This window comes from Gymnoscopelus braueri (genome assembly GCF_963280865.1).
Source record: "Gymnoscopelus braueri genome assembly, chromosome: 12".
In the NCBI taxonomy this organism is placed as follows: Eukaryota; Metazoa; Chordata; class Actinopteri; order Myctophiformes; family Myctophidae; genus Gymnoscopelus; species Gymnoscopelus braueri.
This window is the reverse complement of record NC_137614.1, coordinates 48,968,334-48,982,574: the sequence shown is the minus strand read 5'-3', so window position 1 is coordinate 48,982,574 and position 14,241 is coordinate 48,968,334. Positions and strand designations below refer to the sequence as shown.

At 40.9% G+C, this 14,241-nt stretch overlaps 2 protein-coding genes across 2 annotated transcripts in view; both read left to right on the top strand.

Annotated features, from left to right (window-relative positions):
• The window catches only part of dhx35 (DEAH-box helicase 35), a gene marked incomplete at its 3' end in the record, with an annotated part of 32,045 nt that extends 22,962 nt beyond the window's left edge, over positions 1-9,083 (top strand). The window contains exons 14-21 of the mRNA XM_080445682.1: positions 93-147; positions 505-695; positions 1,586-1,663; positions 6,457-6,586; positions 6,773-6,854; positions 7,488-7,559; positions 7,975-8,086; positions 9,045-9,083. Of these exons, the coding sequence (XP_080301808.1) occupies positions 93-147; positions 505-695; positions 1,586-1,663; positions 6,457-6,586; positions 6,773-6,854; positions 7,488-7,559; positions 7,975-8,086; positions 9,045-9,083 (759 nt within the window). The remainder of the gene's footprint in view (positions 1-92; positions 148-504; positions 696-1,585; positions 1,664-6,456; positions 6,587-6,772; positions 6,855-7,487; positions 7,560-7,974; positions 8,087-9,044) is intronic.
• LOC308097404 (nuclear factor 7, ovary-like) lies at positions 2,536-3,972 on the top strand (the record flags this gene model as incomplete). Its single annotated transcript, XM_080445160.1, has 1 exon — positions 2,536-3,972. Exon 1 carries the CDS (start codon positions 2,548-2,550, stop codon positions 3,970-3,972), a length of 1,425 nt encoding a protein of 474 aa, XP_080301286.1. The 5' UTR covers positions 2,536-2,547.
• Positions 9,084-14,241: the final 5,158 nt, after the last annotated feature.

The window sequence follows — 14,241 nt, the reverse complement described above, 5'->3', positions numbered from 1 at the left end:
GTAGAAGCATGTGGCATTATGTTTTTTTAAATGTTAAACGTTGTAATTATATTGCTGGACTTGACATAACCTCCTGTGTTGTCATTGAACAGCCTCCCCCTGCCCAGACCATGGTCCAGGCTCTGGAGCTGCTCTACGCTCTAGGAGGTAAGAAATGACTCCTTAAAGCAAACCTTACACGTCGGTAGAGGTTTAGGCTGTTGTTGTCTGGCCATGGTGTAACTCCAAATATAATATCTTCAATTATATATCTAATATCTTCAATTATAGTTGCTTTGTTGGATTAGAGATTTACAATCGAAAACGGTCTTCTCATTGACTTACATTGTACGCTCTAGGGTTTTTTGATTGGTTGAATCTGATTGAATTTTTGCTTTAATCCGTGTGTGTGTGTGTGTGTGTGTGTGTGTGTGTGTGTGTGTGTGTGTGTGTGTGTGTGTGTGTGTGTGTGTGTGTGTGTGTGTGTGTGTGTGTGTGTGTGTGTGTGTGTGTGTGTACTGGCAGGCCTGGACCAGTATGGCCGGCTGACTGACCCCATGGGCGTGCGGATGGCAGAGTTCCCTCTAAGCCCCATGTTTGCCAAGATGCTCCTGGAGTCTGGGACCTTCGGCTGCTCCAAAGAGATCGTCACCATCGCCGCCATGATGCAGATTCAGAACATCTTCGTCGTACCGCCCAATCAGAAGAAAGCTGCTGTGAGTTGAAACTGGGGTTTTTCTAAAGCAATACGTTGTACCATCACCGTTTCTCATCATCGGGTCTGGGGGAGAGTGCACAAATGGAGTTAAATAAACACTCAGGATTTTACAATGTACCACACATTGGGCCACACATTGAAACTTGAAACACATAGTGCTGAATTATGTTAAAACTGCATGAATTTGGTAGACATTAAGCACTAAGCTTGTTTAAAATGAGTTCCCACGCACACAAATCATGATGACAGACAGATATATTACATAAAACAATCCAGGTCAATAACTTTTAAATTAGCCTATAAATGTATACAGTATCTTATCTTAACTGATATGCACCACTCCATAGGTCACTGATAAAACACATTGCATTATGTTATAAATATGGACTCAAGGCTGTTTCACTGTTACATTATAAACATAAAACATTTGAGTACGGATGGAGGAGTGCAGGTATAGTACTCAAATGGTAAATATTAATTACTATTAATTGGAGTCGACTTAAATTAATTTGTCTCAAAATAATTAACACATGGATCTACAAGCTGACAACACGTTGCACCGTGATATGTTATTAGCTTGTAGATCTGTTCCTTTTTGTCACGTGACACCTTTACTTGACTCTGTCTTGGGGCATTGATAGCACACTGGTGTAAGAGCCTCATTATTGCACTGTATAATTGCTATAAATGGGATTGCTGGAAATGGGATAAAATCCTTTGGTCCCAAAGAGAACACATTGTATTAAGTCCTTGGCCTAATGCATATCATTCAAACTGGGGGGTCCTTGAAATGAAAAGAAAAAGGTTGAGAATCACTGCTGTGTACATCGTCACGGAGAAGTACTTCATAAAACATAAATCACTTCTGTCTGATGTTTGACTCTGCAGGCTAGAGAACACAGGAAGTTTGCTGTGGCTGAGGGAGATCATCTCACCATGCTGAACGTGTATGAAGCATTCATCAAGGTATGTGGACTAATGCCTTAATACTTGGTTGGTTGTGCAATAACTGCACACAGGTACAGTAAGTTTAAGGCTGGACTCAGACATTCTCTTCAGACATCCATCCATCCATCTTCAACTGCTTATCCGGAATCGGGTCGCGGGGTTAACAGTTCCAGCAGAGAGCTTCCCTTTCCAGAGCAACATAGCCACTTCCCTCCTGGGGGATCCTGAGGCGTTCCAAGGCCAGGGTGGAGATATAATCCCCCCAGGTTTGGTGCTGTAATGTGTGAAGTCACATGATGAAACTTGAATCAATTATTAGGTAGTGGGACAGAGGTCAGAATCTCCATGTATGAGATCACTTCTTGTGTTTCAGCATGAACTCGCCTATATTTAACTTGTCTTTAAAGTAATGTCACCATGTCCGCCAACACTTCATCACTGCCATAATCTCAAATGCAAATGCATTGCTGCCCTCCGCCCTCAGTGGGTGAAAAGGTGATTATAACTGAACTTTGCATTGCAAATTTGCGTTATCAAGGCTCTGCCCATTGCCAGTCTCACCTGACATGAAACAGGAAACAGAGAGGTTGCTAACCTTACCCCTCACACTGCAGTACTATCATCCTCACACACACGGAGAGACCGATAATAAGAATCACCTTCAGATCAAACACAACTTCCACTGAGGGAGGACAGACTGTCTGTCCACAGCTACAGGAGGGAATACTGACCCAGACCTTGAACCTGCTGCTGACTCTGTCAGCTGAATGGACTTTAACAAGAACCAGGATTCACAGTGAAAGTAAACTTCAGGGAACATTCTAGAGGAGGGAGTGTTACCACCACTGACTGGCTGATTTCCTGGCTTGAACAGTGTTATAGTAGCTTCACTCGGAGACCAAATGGCTTCCAAGTCGTCTCGCCCTGAAGAGGATTATTCCTGTCCCGTGTGTCGTGACATCTTTAAAGATCCTGTTCTCCTGTCCTGTAGCCACAGCTTCTGTAAAGCCTGTCTGCAGGAATGGTGGAGAGAGAAGGTAATAAAGCAATGTCCAGTTTGTAAAGAGAGACATTCAGTGGATCCACCCAGAAACCTGGCTCTGAAGAACGTGTGTGAGGCCTTCATACAGGAGAGACATAAGAGAGCTTCAACAGGATCTGAGAATCTCTGCAGTCTGCATGCTGAGAAACTCAAACTGTTCTGTCTGAGATGTCAACAGCCAGTGTGTGTTGTGTGTCGAGATTCTAAAAAACACACCGACCACAGATTCAGACCCATCGATGAAGCTGCACTTGATCACAAGGAGGAAGTCCAGAAATCACTGAAGCCTTTACAGGAGAAACTGGTGGTTTTTAATGAATTTAAAACAAACTATGATAAAACAGCAGCACACATTCAGTCCCAGACTCAGAACACAGAAATGCAGATTAAGGAACAGTTTAAGAAGATGCATCAGTTTCTACAAGAGGAAGAGGAGGCCAGCATCACTGCACTGAGGGAGGAAGAGTCGAAGAAGAGTCAGATGATGAAGGAGAAGATTGAGGGTCTAAACAGAGACATCTCAACTCTTTCAAACACAATCAGAGCCATAGAGGAGGAGCTGAGAGCTGAACACATCTCATTCCTGCAGAACTACAAGACCACAATGCAAAGAGTCCAGTTCACACTGCAGGACCCACAGCCGGTCTCAGGAGCTCTGATAGACGTGACCAAACACCTGAGCAACCTGACCTTCAGAGTCTGGGACAAGATGAAGGACATTGTCTCCTACACTCCTGTCATTCTGGATCCCAACACTGCCTATCCACACTACATCCTGTCTGATGATCTGACCAGTGTGAGATGGGGAGAGAAACAGCAGCTTCCTGACAACCCAGAGAGGTTTGACCACTATGGCTTTGTCCTGGGTTCTGAGGGCTTTAACTCAGGGACTCACAGCTGGGATGTTGAGGTTGGAGACAGTACATACTGGGATGTAGGTGTGTTAGCAGAGTCCTTTCAGAGGAAGGGGACAGGAGGGGGTCAATTCTGGAGAATAGGGCTAGATATAGGTAAATACACAGCACGCTTCTCACCAGGGTCAGCCACTGTTCTCTCAGTGAAGCAGAAACCTCAGAGGATCAGAGTCCAGCTGGACTGGAATGAAGGAAAGCTGTCCTTCTCTGATCCTGATACTAACACACACCTACACACCTTCACACACACTTTCACTGACACACTCTTTCCATTCATTTTCAATGGTCATGGTCAATGGTTTCAATGGTCAGGGACTGTTGTCCCTCTGAAGATGTTACCAGGGAAGGTCAGTGTAACTCTGGATAGTTAGACATGATGATGATGGGTGGTAAGAAGTACTTTAAAGGGGAACAAGTAAAGGAACAGTACTAGTAGTATAGTGTCTATTTCGTTGCTGTCGGGCAGAAACCTCTTATCTCCATATTAATCAAATTTTTTTTGTAAATGAACGCCCTACTTGTACTTGATCATTCTACAGCGTCACACAAAAGCATAAAAAAATGATGCTTATTTAAATCCTGAAAAGTAACAGTTTTGGAACATACTGTATGAGGTTTCCACCCGACAGAGACCATATGATGTGTTGTGTCTATGGATGACAATCAAGTGTCTAAAGTAACACTAGTCTCTGATCTGTGATGTCATCAACATGTTCATATGATGGGATGATTATGTTGTTATGAATAATATCTACAGTTTTTAGTTAATAACCAATAATTATAAATCCTATTATCACCTGTCTATTATCAATAATAATAGTAATGCTAAAACTTATGTAATGTTTATAATTAATAATGGTAATGATTGTTTGTTATCAATGATTATTATTATAATATTTTATGTTCAGAGTTAAATTATCAAAATGATAAATATAACTGCAAAGCGGCAATTTGTCCTTTGACAGTTTCTGACAAAAGTTTTTGAAAAACCCTGTCAGTTTAAGAGTTAAAGATAATTAACAGATTTTATGACAATCAGACATTTCAATCATTTACTTTTATGCCTGATGAAGGTCCAAGCGGCCGAAACATTGCATCCTAAATAAAAACCTCTTTATGAGTGAAGACTCCCTCTCTCTTCAATATTCAGCATTCATACTCCGACGCACTTGTTTGTTTGTAGGTGTGCAAAAGGACATATCCTAAAAATCATTCATGGTAAAATCTGTGCCAGGTCATGGCCTTCTTCAGCAATGCCATCACCCTACTGTTCAATTTAAGGGGACATTTATGGGTTTCAATAGCATCATTAAACATATCCATCTAGTTTGTTGATATTTGGACAAACTGTCATTAATTTATGGCCACATTTGCACCAGACCCATGAATGAATGTGTTTGGAACTGGTGGCTACACCTATTTGGAGATTTAAAATTCATTTTACACACCTTGTTCAACACTGAAACATATAATGATGTAATGTATATTCTGATTTGTGTAGCATCTGTAGTTTTACTGTATAATGTATCAGACTAATGTACCAATTCTGTATTTTCTTTTTTTCTTTCTTTTCATGTAATTATACCCAGAACAATAACACAAACATGTGGTTAAAAACGTTGATCCTACTAATGAAAATGACTGATTTACATACTGATATCCTGTCCTGCTGTAGAAAAGAATGTGAAGAATAAATAAATAACTGGAGTGAAATGTATGAATACACTTAAAGGGATAGATAAGGAGAAGGATGGAAATGAACAGGAAAACAAGACACTCAACTAAAATGATAGAGAGCCATCCTGTAGAGTTGTTTTAACTGTACTATGGTCTACATGCTCACTGAAATGCCCTGTTAACTGTTTATATTATAGTCACTCAATGAGATGGGAGACACAGTGTTTCTGATGTAATGTGTAATGTGACTGCATTCATAATTAAAGTCTGACTATCGAAAAGTTGAAATCTTGGTTGTTTTATAGTGTACAATAGTGGATTTTCATGATTCATGACTGCATGTGTGATTCTAGTCTAGTCTTACCGCAGGGTGTGTTGGCATGAAATATTTTAGTAACACTGGTGAGTAATTATTATTTAGTATTTGAAAAGATGGTTTCATAAATGGTGAATTACAAACATTTTCAACATTTAGTGTTTTCTTTTTGCAGTGTCATAAAGTAAGAGTGCATAAAGGAAGATGTATGTATTTTATTATAAACTATACTATATTCTAATCTATTTCTACAAAGCGTCCTCATAAATTATAGAATCGCTGAACAAGTTTGGATGAATGTCAAATAGTTTTATTGAACCATTTTGATATCCTGTCACTCTAATTCTGAGATATGAATGAGTTTAATGAAAGATCTGTAAAGAAACTAAAAAAGTTAAAATGAGCTGCCACACATTTCGTGTGATTTCAGATCAGCTGCATACAATAACATATCTATATGTTATGACATCATACAGTAGGACATTTTATATGTTAGCAGAGGTCAATATTTAAAGGTACCTTAGGTAAAATACACAATAAGTGTGTTTTGTCTAATCCTCTGAATATCAATACATTTATCTTTAACCACATTAACCACTTGAACCCCAGCATGCCTATTCTGGGGGGAACTTTCTGCGTCACTTTTGGGATAATTAACAGCATTTTTCTTAAAACTATTTAAATAGTATACAAAAAAGCCTATGTGTGTTTAAAGGTAGCTGCTCCGTTTATATGTGCAGTAGGTCTATGTCAGAGGTCCACTCGGGACAGATAGTGCAGGAAACACAGTGGTTAGTAGTCGTTGTAGTGGTTGTATTCCATTGGCTAACCTTGCACCCATGTCTCTCTCTGTTGTCTTCAGCACCTGAAGAGTTCCCAGTGGTGTCAGGAACACTTCCTCAATTACAAGGGTCTCCTGCGAGCCGTGACGGTCCGAGAGCAGCTGCGTCGGCTCATGAACAAGTTCAAAGTGCCGCGTAACACCAGTGAAGGTATGTGTGTGTGTGTGTGTGTGTGTGTGTGTGTGTGTGTGTGTGTGTGTGTGTGTGTGTGTGTGTGTGTGTGTGTGTGTGTGTGTGTCTCTGCAAGTGTGTCATGTGGTGCCTGTCCCATCATACAGTATCATGTGGGGTTGAAGGCATTGAATTTATTTTTCCTGCCGTTGTGTTGCTGTCCAGGTGACCCTGATGTGATCCTGAAGTGCATTGCTGTCGGGTTCTTTGCCAACGCGGCCCGCATTCACCATTCAGGATCCTACAGGTGAGAGACCGACCATGGAGAAAGGAAGAGAAATGATTTGCATGTGTCCGTACAATATGAAACTATTATCAGATGGGATGATGGCTGATTTAAGCAGTCACACATGGCCTGAGTCAGAGCTAGACGGCACACCTGTTGTGTCAGTCATCACCAAACACACACTCGGGCGTATCTGTCGTGGCACTTTGTTATGTTTTTGTGTTGTTTCCTAACTCGTGCCAGTGGTTCCCAAACTGGGGGTCGGGACCCAAATTATTTTGGGGGGTCCTCAGACGATTAGCTTAATGTGCAACATTGTTTTCTCACTTAACAGTAAACAAACCAACATACAGTATAACTGTACAGGGTATATCTGCACATTTCTAAAGTTACAATTTAATGACTTTTAATTTTTGAGCGACTATTTTCACAATATTTATCTGTGGAACAGAGTCAAACTAAATGTAAATGCCTCAACTCCTATACAATTCCAAGTGCTTGTCAGGGTGGGGGGTCCCCAGTTCAAATATTATTATTATTTTGGGGGGTCACGGCCTGAAATGTTTGGGAACCCTTAAACTAAGGCATGGCGAGCTTGATGTCTGATTTAAGCGATCACAATGATAATAATAACCTACTGCCTCTCCATCTCAGGACTCTACGTGACGACCGTGAGCTTCTCATCCACCCCAACTCTGTGCTGTTTGGGGAGACGCCTCCAAAATGGTACGTTAAGTCTGTCCATATATGTCATTGATAAATTCATTCATACAATACAAATACTGTATATTCTAGCAATGTTTTTGTTCTTTTTATTACAGAAAATAAAAAAGTAGCAGTACAGAGATAGGTTTGCGCCTGACAGTGACGACATAAGGATAAGGATAATTCCTTTTAACAGGTCGTTCATGAAAGTCCTTACGGTCTTGTTTCCAATGAGAACCTGTGAGCAATTGGGGTTAAGAGTCTTGCTCAGGGACAAATTTCATATCATCGGCACATATGCTGGGATAGCCTGGAATCGAACCTGGGGCAACCAGGGCCAGCTGGTTCCCTAGGCGGGCTCACTAACCACTCAGCTATGGCCGCCCCCACATGATTATTAATAAACTTAAATCTATCACATTCTGTCCTTCTCCAGGGTTATCTTCAATGAAGTGGTTCAGACTTCAAAGTACTACATGCGTGACGTGACTGCGGTTGAATCATCCTGGTTGGTTGAACTGGCTCCCCACTTCTACAAGCAGGCTAAGGTAGGCCGTAGAAACTAACACACTCATCCTCTGTTTGTTTTGCACCTCGGTCTGAAAAATGTGGATGTTTCCAGGGCTGCACATGGATTAAAGTTCTCAGTCGCCCCAACTGATTTCAGTCATTTGGATTTGTAACTTTTGTAGCTGCTGTGAGCGCAGCATACAGTAACTGTCCATTCAACTCTGTGTGTGTGTGTGTGCCGCTACACGTCAGCAGCAGCTGTTTATAAACAGAGCGCTGCGCTTCACAGGAAAGATGAGAAGAAAACAATATAAAACATTTCGTCTCGTCTTTTTTCGTGAACTAAAATGAAGACAGATTTGAGTCCTTTTGTTAACTAACGTGCGCTACATTATTTAGATTTGCAAATGCACATTCCTGAGCCGTGCGCATGTGCATTGCAACATTGCATCATTTTCACCAGAAACTTTGGGCTCGGCGCTACAAATTTCTGCCTCAGTGGGGCGCCGAGGCAGAAATGGTCAGAACCAATGTTCTGTCTGTCTGTCTGTCTGTCTGTCTGTCTGTCTGTCTGTCTGTCTTTTCTCTCTTATCTCACTATCTCTCTCTTCTCTCTAAACCAGGGGTCTTCAACAGGGGGTCCTCAGAGTTACTAAAGGGGGTCCGCCAAATCTTTGTGTGACATGATTTTTTTTTTTTACATTAACCACTTGAACCCTAGCATCACTTTTCTGAGGAGAACTTTAGCCAAAAATAGCAGATCTACAAGCTCTAGATCGGCTATTTTTGGAAAAGAGTTATTATAGGTGTCAAGGGGGGAAAAAAAGCAGCAAAATGTTATCTGAAACACAATATTATACAATATAGAGGGGGTCCCTGCTTCATCTCTCTCTCAGCTAGGGGGTCCTTGGCCTGAAGACGTTGAAGACCCCTGCTCTAAACTCTAAAATGACACAGATGCTTTCCCGGATTGAATGTGTCTCTTCTTTCTTTCAGCATGGGTCGCTGGCCAGCAAGAGATCTCGGATCCTCTGAGAAGTGGAGCCGGCCCAACACTCACTGCTGTGACAGAAAGAAAATGGAGAGCACCTCATTTAACACACACTGTGCCCTATCCATCACACTGTATATAAACAAAGATTGTACAATGTATTTACTTTCCATCTCCATCCAAGGGGCCCAAATCTTGTTAGAATGGACACCGGTGAGTGGCACATCGTTGAGCCTCCATTCTCCTCTGTCTTTTGGCTAAAGATCAAAGTGTAGAATCTGTTCTTATCAGTTTAATATCTGATTGTTGTTGATGACCCTGTGCGGAGGAAGATGAAGTGATAGTATAGTATATCGACTGATTTAGTTGGCACGCTGGTGTCTCGCACCGAAAAGAGCCCATCTACAAGTTCACAATGCGTTGTGAGCTTGGATATCATCTATTTTCCTCAAAGTAAGAGTTAAAGGGATAGTTCACCCCCAAAATTACTTTTTTTCCCTATCGATCATTCAACCCATGGAGACTTGAATTCATGGATAGATATTTTTTTCGTTTTTGTCGCATTCCTAAGCCAATAATTTGATGACGAGCTGTGGGTTCCGGTAGGAGACACAAAGACTCAATGAGAGACGGGTGATTATTTGGGACGTGTGGAGAAGTTGAGGGGCCATTCAGTGTCTGTCAATCACAGGGCCCTGAGCGCAGACGTTGATTGGCTCTTCCACTTTTTGGTTTCTGCAAAACGCCCACCCCTCTGCAGAAGACAATGATAATGTGAATTCACGCGACCGGGATGGTTTGCCATGCCAGGCTATGGTTTACCAGGCTAAGACCTGGAATAAATGGTCAGATAGTAACGATTGTTTGCACATTACACTTGAATGAACAGAATACTCATGTAGATCGGCTATCTTTCGGTGCGAGACGCGATGCGCTGCCCAGTCTAAATCGGGCTTAAATGGCGATCGGTTCAGAATGTTCCCCACTGGTGTCCATTCCTAGCATTGGCCATACAGTAGTGACCCTCCACCTGTGTACATATCAGAGCAAGGCTGAGATCCAGGGAATGACTGTCCTGTCACAGCCCTCCTCTGGTTCTCAGCTTCCATTTTTATTTTTTTAACGCTGTAGTATTTTTGTTGTTATTCCAGTTGGCAGCAGCAGAACTCGGAAAATAAACTAAAGACAAAGTGGAAAGTGAAGATGCTATATTTTGAGGGACTTAAACGTGGTTTATCTTTCGGTTTTAAAGTTTGCTTTACCCCAAATGCCTGGGTGCCTTTATGTTTATTAATTGGTTTGCGATATCAACCTGTTGGATACAGAAACGAAGCTTCGAATCAGATCACATCCTTTTCATTTCTGGCCCCCCGAGATTTAAGACATTTTCAGGACTTTTGCTGCAGTGGAAACTGTGTAATGCGGTTTTCTTTGTTTGACCTTGAAGATTGTACAGCTGATGTGAAACTGTGAAAAAAGGACTTGGGACAGTTTGTCCGATAACTCTTTCTTGCCACTTAACTTCTGACTAGTTCGAAACGCAGTGGCCTTTCTACCTCTTGGTGCCAAATTTTTTCTATTAGCCATGATATTTCACATTTCATGTTCATATGGAATGTGCAAATAAACCGCGCAGATACAAAGCAGTGCAATCAAAAAAACTCAAAAGAATCAAGTGCCATTTTGTTCCTATGATGATGTGAAGCAACAATGAAACAGTAGTGCTCATGTTTTTAAGCCATGTCTGTTTGGCCAATCATGACAGTGGTTCTTACATCACATTGGCATGCACATTTCATTAATTAATACTGCCATAATCGCTTGATATTTGGTATTATGAGGGGTTTACACTATGGTCTCGGAGGCACTTGCCCGTCGGGCAAGTACAGGTCATGTTCTACTTGCCCCAAAGGTCATGCCTACTTGCCCGAAAAGTACATTGTCCATTATGAAATGATAGCTTGTAGAACTAATTCATGTTAAATCCGATCAATAACTGCCGACTGGCGACAGTCACTTTGAAATACCAGAATGAGCGCAACTGCTAGTTGTAAAAAGTTAGCATTGTTCTTCATGAATAGCCAGTAATATTTAATGAAGACGGAATGCACTTGCCCGTCGGGCAATCTGAACGCAAACCCGAACGATTTATTTACTTGCCACGGGGCAGTCGGGCAACCGTTTAGTGTCAACCCCTTCCATTCCATGACGACAACATGCATTTTACATTCCTGCTTTTGCCTTTATTTGTATACTTAGTAAATAGTGTTAATCTGGACAAGTATTTGGCTCCGAAAACTTCAGAAGGTCTCAGTGGAGCAATTGAACCAAGGGTGTCATTTTGATCCATATGTAGGACCTGCTTTCATATCGGTAAAGGTTACTTGTCCTGAACTTTATTGACTTATGTCTGCATGGTTTTCCATAACAGTAGGTTAACTTCAGATCAGTGAAACACGGTAATCAAACTCTGGAGAAATTAACGCCATCAAAAATAAGTGCAATCCAATTAGTCGAGTCTATAAGTGAAGTACTCTTGCATGTTAAAATGGTACTCTTAAGGTACACTTTAAGATCACCTTGTAGCTTTAAAAAAACAAAAAACAATGACGTAGCCAAACATGTAGCCGCATAAAAAATGAAATTGTTTACTCCCATTTGTGCTGATTACTCCTGACTCTGTATGCAGACGACACTGCTGCAATCTGTAGAACTGTAGTTAACTCAACCGCCGAGGAAAGAGATCTGTAATCCTTGACATCTCTAAAACACACATCTTCAAATAAAGCCTTATGGTCGTGCACTGAAATAACTGACCCTATAGTCTTTATTTACAGTGGTTCTGAAAGTGGGGTGGGGGTTCGGGAACCCCCAGGGTTCCTTGAAGGTGTTCCAGGGGTTCCCCCGGCTAAATAAGTTAATATAGCATCAACATTTCAAAGTTTTAGCTTGTACAGATCGGCTATTTATGAAAGAAATTGGAATATAGAATTTGTTTTTAAATCTTCTCTTCTTGAGGGTCCCTGGCATCAAAATGGGGCCACAACCAAAATACATGTTAATTTGGGGGTCCTTGACATGAAAACGTTTGAGAACCACTGGCTTTATTACATTGAATACATCCATGTTTATTATTGTCTGCCAGTGAAGTATACTACTCACTCCTCAAGTCCTGTAGTGTGTTATTTTTACCAGAAGGTGGCAGTGTTTAATCATAAATGGGAATTTACTCCTCTGTATTATGATGACTATTTGGAGGAGTTTTATACTTTGTATTTTCACTGCTAAAGCCCTATCATTAGAAATGTCTGTACTTCTGCCTATGCCAGGGGTCTTCAACAGGGGGTCTAGGACCCCTAGGGGGCTCCTCAGAGTTACTACATGGGGCCAGCCAAATCTTTGTGTGATATAATATATTTTATTTTACATTAACCACTTGAACCCTATAGCATCCCTATTCTGAGGAGAACTTAAGCCAAAAATAGCCGATCTACAAGTTCACATGTGAGCTTGTAGATCGGCTATTTTTGGCTAAGAGGTTTGGTGTAGAGGGAAAAAAGAGCAGACAAAGTACAGCGCCAAAGGTCAAGTTTACTAAGCATTGAATGCTTAAGTGGTTAAATGTCTAAAATAAACATAACAAAACAAAACAAAACATGCATTTACACGACACTGATGATAGTCTATGAAGCTGAGAATGAAATCTATGAAAAAGTTTAATCCGCAAGTTCCCGCAACTCAATTGTATACAATATGTAGTGGGGGTCCCTGCTTCATCTCTCTCAGCTAAGTGGTCCTTGGCCTGAAAAATGTTGAGGACCCCTGGTCTATGATGTTGGTTCCAACATCCATGTCCAACACACACACACACACACACACACACACACACACACACACCACGTGTTCTTAGGCATATGATAATATATGCTCAGAGTAATAGTAGCTATCAGTTTATGTAATGATGATTATGGTAGGAGTAGGGTTGTTGTGTCGTTGACAAAAGTAGGTTTATATGTCCCATGTTATTAAAATGAATGTGAAATGTTAATGGAGGTGTTGTAGTGATTTAGACACCTGCCATCGAACCTGCTTGTAGCTAACTCAAGCTGGCTGAGGATCCACTTACCAGTGCAGCTGTCCACTTCAGTGATACATAAGTGTGTGTGTGTGTGTGTGTGTGTGTGTGTGTGTGTGTGTGTGTGTGTGTGTGTGTGTGTGTGTGTGTGTGTGTGTGTGTGTGTGTGTGTGTGTCTCTAGATTTATTTTAGGATTTATTTAATGCAATGGCCTATGTGTACATATAAATCTAGCTTGTAATAATAGGCTATATTATACCTAACCCTTTAACTCAAATTGGAACTTGGAACTTTTTAAGAGTTCCCACACATCATCCTTTTGAGTTTAAGAGAAATAGTTCTTTTAAACCATTGTGTGGTTGAAACATGGACATCGTCTACTTACTACACACTAATTAAAATATAATGCGATCATTATGTTCAAATAAAAAATGAAATAGACACTAATACTGTGGTAAACAAGAAAGGACTATTTCCTCCAGTGGAGGGACCAACAGTGGTCCCCAGCAAACGTAGTTAATATAGAATCTCAATCATTTTAATCACTTTATTCATTGGCTATTCAAAAATAGCAGATCTACAAGCTTGTACATCTGCTATTTTTGAACATTTTACATTAAATCTTGAAAGTGTTTGGAAGATTTTGAATAATTTAGATTTTCTTTAAGCATATTTTGATGCCGATACTTTTGTACTTTTACTCGAGTGCATTTTGAATACGGAACCGATCTACTTGTAACAGGGTGTATATCTACATTGCGGTATTGATACTTTTACTTAAGTAACAAATGTGAGTACTTTTTCCACCACTGGATAGGACCAGAGAACTTCTTTCTCAGATTCGAGTCACTTTAAAAAAAAAAATATATCATCTCCAGCTGTGTGGATGATGCAACCTTGAGACCGATCAGGACTCCAGGAGGACCAGCGGCTTTCACTTCAGCGCCACCAAGAGGTCAGTTTAAGATTTTTTTTGGTTTTCTTTAAGTTATATTTCCATTAATCTTAATCATGAAGTCAGTGATGTTGGTTTTTTATTTGATTCTATACTTAATATTTTCGCTCGAAGCCACCCGTCCTCCCACTGAACAGGTCTGGTCCAGACTAGCCATGGTCCAGAGCGTTT